General features: G+C 48.7%; 1 protein-coding gene across 4 annotated transcripts in view; it reads left to right on the forward strand.

Moving 5' to 3' along the window:
• The window catches only part of CBFA2T2 (CBFA2/RUNX1 partner transcriptional co-repressor 2), a 152695-nt gene extending 144730 nt beyond the window's left edge, over positions 1–7965 (forward strand). For 2 of the 4 annotated variants that reach the window (XM_079783983.1, XM_079783984.1), the window contains exon 11: positions 1738–7964. In XM_079783983.1, the coding sequence (XP_079640109.1) occupies positions 1738–2031 (294 nt within the window). In that variant the 3' untranslated portion in view covers positions 2032–7964. Of the gene's footprint in view, positions 1–1737 lie in introns of all 4 variants that reach the window. The other 2 variants (XR_013814182.1, XM_079783985.1) reach the window with 2 other exon arrangements.
• The last annotated feature ends 2820 nt before the right edge of the window (positions 7966–10785 follow it).

Below are 10785 nucleotides of genomic sequence, written 5' to 3' on the forward strand. Positions count from 1 at the left end.
GTGTCGGCAAGTTTAGGCAGTCCTTAGAGTGTATTTCCTGAGAAGCCTGTTGTGTTAGACAGGAGTATACTGCCCTTTCTAATGTTCTTTGAAACTAAACTTCTACATTGAGTATAGTGCAGGCAGGAGGTCCGGGTTCTAGACTTTGCATGACCAAGTGATTTTTTTTTACTCACCTGAGGATATGTTTTTATTGATTTTTATTTTATTTGTTTTTTTGCTTATTCCTCACCCGAAGACATGCTAAGAGAGAGAAAAACATTGATCGATTGCCTTCCATACGCATCCCAATCAGGGATCAAACCCACAATCCAGTTACGTGCCCTGACCAAGAATCCAATTGACAACCTTTTAGTGCAAGGATGACACTCAAACCAACTGAGCGCTCTGACCAGGCTGTTTTTATTGATTTTAGCAGGAGAGAAAGGAAGACCACATATGCCCTGACTGGGAATGGACCCATAACATTTTAGTGTATGGAACAATGCTCCAACCAACTGAGCCACACCGGCCAGGGCCAAGTAAACATCTTATAACCTTAGGCAAGTCCCTGCCTCAGTTTCCCATCTGTGCAACCCAAGAGGTGGGCCAGGTGGCCCTTTTCAACGCTTGCTGTCCCATTGCCACTTGAGCAAGTGTCCTGATTTCATGGGGGATGGTGTCTTCCTTCCCTAGGAGTGGTCAGACTGGGCCTTGTGATTGGCTCTGCTATTCTGGAGAACTTGGGGAGAGAGGTCTTGTCCAGCGCTGGGCTTGGCACGCTGCAATCGGCACGCTGCAATTCAGCGCTGCTCAAGTCCTTCCAGTTACCTAAGAAATCATTGCCCCTCCCTGGTAGCTTCCTCTGGCCAATGCCATAAGGCTTTTCTCTTGTAAGTGGACCTGGAGACCTTGGGTGCAGAAAAAAACACTTGTGTCACTACTGGAGTCACCACTGGAATCTAGAGGAAGGAGAGGAGTACCAAGGAGCAGGTTTCTACTGCCTCTCTCATGGCTGCTACTTGTAGCTCTCACCACGGCTCACCTGGCTCATATCCTCTATCATAGAATTAGTGCATTCTCAAATGTGCATTCCTCCCTCTCGTGTGGTCTCTGCTGGACCCTAGCAGTACCCATCCCCCCTCTAGGAAAGTGCAAAATAGTAAGAAAACTTCCTGACCTAGACCCCTGGGCCCCTGAGTGCTGAGATACTGCAGGGGCTCCCATAAATAAACCAGAAGTTTCCTCACAACCCCCAGCTCACCTATGACAAGGCACATCTCTGAAAGGAGAATGGACACAGAGGAAGTAATATAACCATCTATGCTCCTGGCAGGTAACTTTTCTAAAAGATCAGGTGTTGTCAGTGAAAATATGGTTATTCCTCTGTTGGGAAGACCAAGAGAGGGAACCATGTGTGGTCTTAGGATAGACAGTTATGGTGGGGGACGTTGGGACAGAGTTAGGTGTGGTTGCTGAGGAATGAATCGTGAGTCAGTGCCTTCACAGGATGTGGGGCTTCCGCCTGCCCTGCATGATGCTGTTTGTGTGTTTTCACATCCCCCGCATCTCGCTGTCCCCTCCGTCAGGGTAGGTACTCTTCCTCTGTTTCTCAGGAAACTCAGAAAGCAGAGACAGGAGAATCAGGACCAGCACAGGTGTGTGTAGGTCCACGCCCCCTCTTCTACAGGGCAGGCGATGAGTGCAACAAGCCTGCCCCACAATATCCAAGCATCTAACCCATGTCTGTGCTTGCAGAACTGCTGGAACTGTGGCCGCAAAGCCAGCGAGACCTGCAGCGGCTGCAATATCGCACGGTACTGCGGCTCCTTCTGCCAACATAAGGACTGGGAGCGGCACCACCGCCTCTGTGGCCAGAACCTGCACGGCCAGAGTCCCCACAGCCAGAGCCGGCCACTGCTTCCTGGGGGGCGGTCGGCCAGGTCTGCCGATTGCAGCGTGCCGAGCCCAGCGCTGGACAAGACCTCAGCAACCACCTCGCGCTCCTCAACACCTGCCTCCGTGACAGCCATCGACAGCAACGGACTCTGAGCCCAGGCTCCTTCCCCCTGATGACCTCACGGCACCAGGGCTGGACCAGTGCAAGTAGCCGCTGGGTCATCAGCAAGAAGTGAAGTGGAGGCAGAAAGAGTCCAAGCCCAGCAAACATTGCTTCACAGCCTCTCCAGACACCTGCCCGTTTCCCATGTGTCCTTGGGGGAAATAGTGTGCCGTCCTCTGCACACAGGCAGTTGGCTGGAGCTGCCTCTTCCATGGCTTTCTGGTTTGTTCCTCTCCCAGCTGGAGCTGGCGTGGCGGGCGCCTTTTCAGTGTGGACCACCAGCTCCCCTCCCTGCCTTTGAGGCAGCAGACTGTCATATGTGCCCGGCCAGGCTGGAGGCAGCTGGCCCCATGCACTGTCTCCTGCTCCACTGTCCTCCCGCAGCAGAGGCCTGGAGGCTGAGAGCAGGCTGTAGAGAGGGTCCTCCTGACAGGGAGTGGCCCCCCTCATCCCCAACAGCTTCATGAGCCCATTTCCACCCTCAGCAGATGCCACTGATTGGCCCCAAGGGGACTTCGGGGAGGCAAAAAGCAGCACTCAGGACTCCCTTCACCCTGCTGTTCAGACTTGTTAAAATTCTCAGAAACCACAGGAAAGTCACCATTTTAGTAAAAGCACCCATAACAATAAAAAATAAATAAAACTTCCACCAAGCATCACAGATCATCTTGGACAAGGTTTTCTAACCTGCCTGGCTACTTTAGTTGGGACCCAGTTTTCTCTCTCTCTGATTTGATTTTGCTTGTGCAGAAAAGTTTCCAGCACATGGATTGGTCTGAAGAAGAAGAATGAGACTCAGGTGTAGATTAGTCTGTTCTCTGAGCATTTTGGCCAACTACTATCGTCAAGTTGTTGAATGGATCATCTGTTGGAAACTCAGAACCTCTTGTCACCGCTTGGCTGTTTGCACAGTCATCTTGTTCTGTGTCTTCTTATCTCAGACCACGCGTGTCCAGATCACAGTGTGTATCGGTCTCTGTTTGGCACCTCTGAAGCCGCAGTTGCCCCATAGGATGTGATGTGGTGTGACTAGGACTCGCCTCACTAATCAGGGCCTGGTAACTTCTGAGCAGCCCTCATGGACCTGAAAGAATTCTTCAGACCTCATGGTTTCATGTCATCATACATAACTGCATCAGTTTACTATTGGGCACACAATCTCAGATTCCCTTCTCGTGTGTTTGATACATACCCATTTTGAGCTAAGAAATTTTGTGAAATGTGAGAACCATTGACCAGTTTTTCTTCCTATCTTCAGGGAGTTTTCCAGCTATTGACCTGGCTCTCCAAATATGACATCACCTAAACCTGTTTTAAAATGTTAAGAACTGCCGCACACATTTTCCCCTGACTTTTCTACTCTCCACCTCCTCGCCTCCAGCACCTTCTCTCCCCACGGAATCAGTTGGGGTGAGTTGGTCGACCCTGCTCCTGCTGGCACTTGAGAGCCCTGCTTTAGATAGCCACTTTTTGTGCAATGAGAGTGAAATAGAAGCTCTCGTCCTATAAAGGGAAAGTAATCAGCATAGGTAGCATTGTCCTTGCTTTAAGAATTTCTAGTCCCTAACTGACCTTACCCAAGGATGTTCTATCTTATAAAGAAACTCAATACAAGGCAACTTTAAAATACCTGTATTTCCATTGTAGAAAGTAAAGTATACACAGAGAAGGATTAACAGTAATGTTACATTGATTTGGAACTCTAAGCTGTAGTACTTGTGGGGTGTTCTGACTTTAACAGGGATGAAGTCAGCACCCCAGATGGACTTGCCTATATTTTCATAAGATACAGAATGTCCCCCAAGGAGGTCATGGGGCCTATAAATCAGTTTACAGCAAGAGGGTGTTTCGAGGTGTCCACTGGGTCTGTCCTCAGCTCACTCACTGTCTTTTCATTGGCAAATCAGATGAACACCTAGGCAGGTTCTTTAATCACTTTATATATATTGATTTCAGAGAGGAAGGGAGAGGGAGAGAAAGATAGAAACATTAATGATGAGAGAGAATCATCAATCAGCTGCCTCCTGCACGCCCCCCACTGGGGATCGAGCCTGCAACCCGGGCATGTGCCCTTGACAGGAATCGAACCTGGGACCCTTCAGTCCACAGGTTGATGCTCTATCCACTGAGCCAAACCAGCTAGGATGGGGTTCTTTAATCTTAAGTACCCACAAGACTAGACAGGGTAGATCAGATTTTTCTTCGTTGGAATAAAGACCAAAACCAACAAGATATTATCAGAGCTCGATGTCATTTTCTTAAGCTAAGGCATAGGTTTAGTTGTGCAGGGCCTAGCTGACTCTGTGGGCTGTGGTTCCAATGACAGCTTCGTTTTCAGAGTTTCTGTGATGCTATTCAACACTGCTTTGCTCATGTACTACCCAGAGTCCAAGCTGAAAACCTCGGCAGTATTTGGTCAGTTTCACACAGGGGATTGCAGGCCTCTGTTCAAGGCTTACTATTTAGATGGAAAGAATTCCTTTCTCCAGCTTCCTGTCTGAAATCCTCCAGCTCTCTGGTTGGGAGGAGGTGATGGCACTGGCAGTGTCTTGGGAGGGGGTGATGGCACTGGAGAGACAGGGTTGAGTCTGAGTTCCCCACTTGATTTCCAGTTTCTGCTAATACCACTCCAGCTACCAGGTGGGGGGTTCAAGTTCAGGCTTCCCACCGTCATCTAGTTGGATTTTAAATATTTTTATATAATCAGGTTTCTTAGAGGACCAACTTTTGTAGCTAATATTTGGGGGGACAAAAGGTAGAAGGGTTCGGAGTGATGGTACTGAAGATGTTATCAAGGCAGTCACGGGCTCTTCAATGTTACCCTAGAAGTCAAAAGCAAATGTGACATATGTTGACCAGTGTCACCCCAATAAATTTAATAAATTTTTTTTAAAAAAGTGACACAAGCCTGCCCAACGGTCAGAGCACATCTGGAGGATGAGGCCAGTGTTCAGGGATACTGACAAGTGATGGGATATCATTGTCCTACCCAGTGAAGAATGGTTGCAGGAACCAGAGAAGAGCAGAAGAGACCAGTGTGGGTGCGTTAGATGTTCCGAGGGATACTTGAGGGCTGGCCCCTCAGATCTTCAGTCGCCTTCTGTGTCCCCACTGCCTGCAGCATGCCTGGCTCTACCTCATGGTGAAAACTGAGTCTGGAAGAAGTTTGTTCATTTCACCTGCGCAGGAATAGCCACCCACCTTCTGAGGTGTGAGCACTCCCCACTTTGGCTCCAGGGGCCATGGGCCCTAAGGTCACCGAGTGAGTGGATCTTTTCCTGTACCGTGCTGAGTGGTGTGTGTGTCTCGATGGATCTAAGTCTGGAAACAGGACACATCTACCCAGCATGGGTACGTCCGACACGCTGCAGTGCCCATCCAGGCCAGCTGGTCTACCAGGAGCCCCTCCCTTCTTGGTGTCAATGTGAGCATCTTCAGCTTCTAGACAGAAAACCTACACTTGACTTTGTGCAGCCTGTTCCAAAGTCGAATTGATACCCAGTGCTGTCACCTGCTTGCAAAGAGTGTAGACCTTGTTCTAGGTAGCTCCAGAAAAGATTTCAGCAAGTGGATTTGAAGGTTCAACAACAAAAAATTGGAATTGTATGGTGGTGAATTCTTCAGAATGAAAGCATAGGTGATGACCAGCTGGCTGTTTGTCCTGGAAATTGTGGAAGGGATTGTGGATTGAATAAATCATTTAAAATAGAATATATCTTGGAGGCTTTCTTCAGAACTGGTTTCTAGACTCCCAGGTCAGTTGACCAAGCCAACTTTCTTAAATTTATTATTTTTTAGCTCTTTGCAGAAAACTGGGTGGTGGTGTGTTTGAACCAAATGTAAGAAAAGCCAGAGGAACCTGGGCTGTTCCCATATGGGCCAGACAGCCACTGTCAGGAGGAGTCCTGTCCGGGGTGGGGTGGGTACTGGGCCAGCTGCCCAATAGGGCCCTTCCAACTCTGGGTGCCTAGTTCCTGTGAAACCAAAACGTTGACTCCCTGCCTCTTTGCCCACATGCTTTGACATGCTCATTTCCAAAGATGATGGTGCAGGTGACCTTTTCCACCAAGGGCCAGAAGGTCAGGAGGCCTGAGGGCAGTGGGCCTTGCATCCTCCCTTCCTTCCACAGCCACAGAGATGGTGCTTCCCCTGCAGACCCCATCTGGTCCGATCCACTACTGCCCAGCATACACTCATTGATGCTTATACCAAATAGGGCATGTGTGGCTAGTGGCTGGCAGGGACAGCCCTGTCCCTGTGTTGGAGTTGGCAAAGAAGCAGCAATACGCATTAGGTGAATGGCTGAAAGTGCTGTTTGGCTAAGAGGCCTTCAGTCCACTTTCATAGCTTTCCAAGTTCCTGATGAGGCTACAAAAGCTCCATTTGTAAAAGAAAGCCAATAATGTAAATAAAAAACTAAGCCTCCAAGCGTGATTTTTTAAGGGATTCGATGAATGTGAAACCACCCACAGAATGCGGTAGGGTCTGGTTTTTCTGTGCTTTGTCATTTCTCTGATAGGAACTTTTGTTACTTAACTCTGTGCATAACTTATTTAATGTACTGTATAAACAAACCAAAACTGTTAAATATGTATTTAGTTTGTTCTACTTAAAGTAGTCAATAAAAAGGCTATATTCCTTTTTTGACTCAAACTGGAATGCCACTGGGAGGGAAGGTGGTAGGTGCACTGAGACATCGGACAGGCAGGCTTCTGCGTCCTCTCCCCTTTCTGCCCCCGTCTTGGGCGAAGCGTGGGAGTGGGAGTGGGCAGACCTCCAGTGGTCCTTGCTACGGCCTAAAGAGCCACCAGAGGAATGAAAGCAGGATTTGCTAAAGAGATGGTTCCAGCCGCTAGGCCTACGGGAAGCCAGCTGAGGGGCCCAGGCCCCACTGGGCTGGCTGCTCATGCCCATGACTTTGCCTGCCCACCCAGTGGGCCTGTGGTTAGTGCCAATAACAACTTACAGACTCCCAATTCCTTGTTAGTTTCTTCACCCTTAAGTGATTTAATAAGTAAACAACCACAGAAAGTTTGAAATGTTCATGTCCTTTTTATACTGATGTTAAATCATAAATAAGTCCATTGCCTTCCCGTTTACTTGCGGAATGGGTTGTATGCTTTAATCAAGGCCATAATTTTCTTAATTCTTCACCTCCTGTTGAGCAATTGGGTTGCTTTCCCGTTTTCCCAGTCTGGCATACTGAACTGAATGTCTTCCTTTGCTTGATTTATTTCTCTGGAATAATTTTCTCAAGTGGGATTTCTAGAACTGAATGCTTCTCAGACCCTCGAAGCATATGTTCAAACTGCTTTCCCTGAAAGCCCACCAGTTTGCTGTGCCTCCAACAAGCCGATCCTATCTTCAGGGCTCTGAGATGGTCCAGCCAGCTGTGAAATGACAGATTTGTGCAGGTGCACCTGTGTGTAGGAGTCTTTGGCTATTAGTCCAGTTTCTTAGTCGGTGACCCGAGGCCTCACTTCCTAAGGTTCTGGCCCCAGCCTCACTCTGTTGCCTGAATACCCAGCTCTGGCCTCTGCCCTAAACCTACTTCTAAGCAGTCTTGCCCAAGACCCTTGTTGGCACCACCAACTTCACAGGCCTCGAAAATGCATTGAGGGGTCGGTTACTAGATCTCAGAATAGGGAGAAGGGTCTGGCTGTGGCCTTTGCCCCAGAAGGCAAGGTGGGGGCTTAGCTGTGTGATCTTCCATGCACATGGGGACCAACTGCCTGTCTCCACAGCTGCCCAGCATTGCAACCCACCACCCAGATCAATTACAGGATCTCAGCCTTGTGACTGTCAGCTTACCACAAAAACATTTGGTAGCCAAGTCAGGAATCCACAGTCTGCCTTAGCTCTGGAAAAAAGGATCCCAGGGACTCTAGTGACAATATAGTAAAATGCTGTGTTAAATTTCCTATAGAGCCCTAACTGGTTTGGCTCAGTGGATAGAGTGTCGGCCTGCAAACTGAAGGGTCCCAGGTTCGATTCCAGTCAAGGGCATGTACCTTGCTTGCAGGCACATCCCCAGTAGGGGGTGTGCAGGAGGCAGCTGATCAATGTTTCTAACTCTCTATACCTCTCCCTTCCTCTCTGTAAAAAAATAAATAAAAATATATTTAAAAATATATCTTCTTACATAATAAAAAGGTAATATTTAAATTACCATCACTCCGCTACGCCCACGATTGGGCCAGCGGGAGACACAGGGGGCGGGACTCGGGGTGGCTGGGGTGGTGATTGGGCCGGCAGGACGCTGAGCTCGCGTTGCCAGCGTCACCGCTGGCAACGCAAGCTCAGCGTCTGTGCCACGGCTGTGCTGCGGCACAGACAGGCCTCTGGGGCAGCGAGCCGGCGTTTTGGAGGTTTGGAGGCGGCGGGGGGGGGGGGGGGGGGGGGGGGCGGGCGGGCGGCGTGGCTCCCCGGGGAGGAGTCTGGCGGCAGTTGGGCCGCAGGAGCACATGGCGGCGGCCCCAGCCTTCCTGGGCGGGAGGCAAAGGCAAGACCCCAGCCTGGGCTCAGCCGCAGGAGGACCACGCCCCCGCCCCGCCTCGCCCTAGGGGCCCAGGGACTTCGGAGCTGCCGACCAGCGGACAGACAGCTTACACGTGCATGATTAAATCATGCACTGGGCTTCTAGTATATATAGAAATGGCAGACTGAAAAATCTGCCATTGCCATAAACACCCAGATTCTGGATAATTTTTTAAAATATTTTTTTAATCTTTATTGTTGAAAGTATAAATTTTTTAAAATATATTTTTATTGATTTCAGAAAGGGAGAGAGAGATAGAAATATCAATGATGAGAATCATTGATCAGTTGCCTCCTGCATGCCCCCTACTGGGGATCAAGCCCGCAACCCAGGCATGTGCCCTTGACTGGAATCGAACCTGGGACCCTTCAGTCTGCAGGCCAATGCTCTATCCACTGAGCCAAACCAGCTAGGGCAAAAGTATAAATTTTAATGAGTGTACTTGTAACTGCATCGCTGAGGTCACAGATAAGAAAGTGTAGGAAATCCCCAAGGGCCAGGAAAAACTTGAGTAAACTGAAGCCACAGAGGAGGTTGAATACAAAAAGAGGGAGCCTGTGCTGCATGGGAGCAAAAGAAATTCCGAGAAGTGAAGTTTGAGCGATTAGCTGCCTCACGGGAAACATGAGAGAGATTAGGCTTTGAGCTACTACAAGAAAACAAAAAACCGGGACCTCTCCACAAGGCTAGAGGCAAGATCACTCTGGCTTCAGCCACAATGAGAAGGCAAGCAGGGAAAACATGCCTGTCTGCAAAGGGAACTAAGCAGAAAACCTCTCTGCCCCTGCTTGAAGAAAAAGAAAAAAAATCTGACCAGAGGCTATTAAGTATGTCTGCTCCCTTCAGGGGTTGAGGTTCAGATTTTCATTACTCCAGAGACCAAAGAATCCCTGGGCTGAGGAATTGAGATGATTCTAGGCTTATAGTATTATCTCCAGGTGTCTGGCAGAAGCAAAAATGCAAATCCTCTAGAGAAAAATACCAAAATAATCATAATATTGCATACCAAAGAATTATAAACTATTCAAAAAAGTTACTGAACATCCAATGAAACAAGTCACTCTAAGCAAGAGTCAGCAGATCAATAAACAATTTAGATCCCTGGGACTTCAGACGTTATCGGATACATAATATGAAGTAACTGAAACCTCAAGAAAAGAAATAGGCAAAAAAGTATGAGACTAAAAATAAATAGGCAGACAGCCCTCCCAGAGCCTGTACTCTGGGAGGGACAAAGCAGTAATCAAGCTCAAATAAAAATAAAACTGGGCAGATTTGAAAATAGAATTCTGGAAATGGCAATCACTGAAATAAATACTGGGTGCACTATTCATCAAACAGCAGATTCAATGAACCTGAAAATGAGTGAAGCGTTACTACATGATTCTTTGTCAAAGACAAAGAGAGGGAAAATAGGTTATTCCTTCTGGAAGTTAAGTTGCTAGGGAAAAAGCCTTTCAAATTTTACCAAATATGGAGTCACAGAGCCTGGTGAGTAGTGTTCCTCAGTAGGAAGAGAAATAATAGGCCGCAGGTGATGATAAAATTTCAGAATGAGCAAACATGCATCAATCTAAACCCATCTTGCTTGTTTCTAACTGCTGGAATTTCAGGGTTCTGAGTTGGGGTATCCAGACCCTCCCTCTGAAGGTTGGGGAAACCAACACCCCATTCCCCAGGACAGCTTCAGCTTCATTGCCTGGTGCCAGGTGCCCCCTTGTGGACAAAGCCAGACATGCCCCCTTTTCAGCCCTCCATCCACAAGCCAGATTCCTCTCCAGGGCACACACCCAGCAACTTTTCCTTTCTCCTTTGTACACCTTTTCTGAGCCTTTGCACACCTTTCTGCCCCACAAGTTTAGCTAACGTTCTCTGGGTGCCTTCCTAGGAAGTCCCATAAATGATCAGGCCTTGGTCCCACCACCATCTCCCTTCTGAGGGCTGGGCGCTGGAGAGCCCCCCCCCCCTCCCCAGAGCCTGTGCTGTGCTCCCAGGGCTCTTGCTTGCTGCCCCATCTGCCATCCTGCAGCCCCAGGGCGTAGCCTCACTCTTCCCTTTGTTAGAGCTACCACTGTCCTCCAGCTCTGAGTGGGTTTCCATCATCAGGATGCCCGAGATCTCTCCCAGTGCTATTCACGCTAGACAGCAAATAGCTGTTGGTGCCAGGGAACAGATCCAGCTGTGTGACCGGGAGCAAGGTACTTGC

This window comes from Cnephaeus nilssonii (genome assembly GCF_951640355.1).
Source record: "Cnephaeus nilssonii genome assembly, chromosome: 11".
Taxonomy (NCBI): domain Eukaryota; kingdom Metazoa; phylum Chordata; class Mammalia; order Chiroptera; family Vespertilionidae; genus Cnephaeus; species Cnephaeus nilssonii.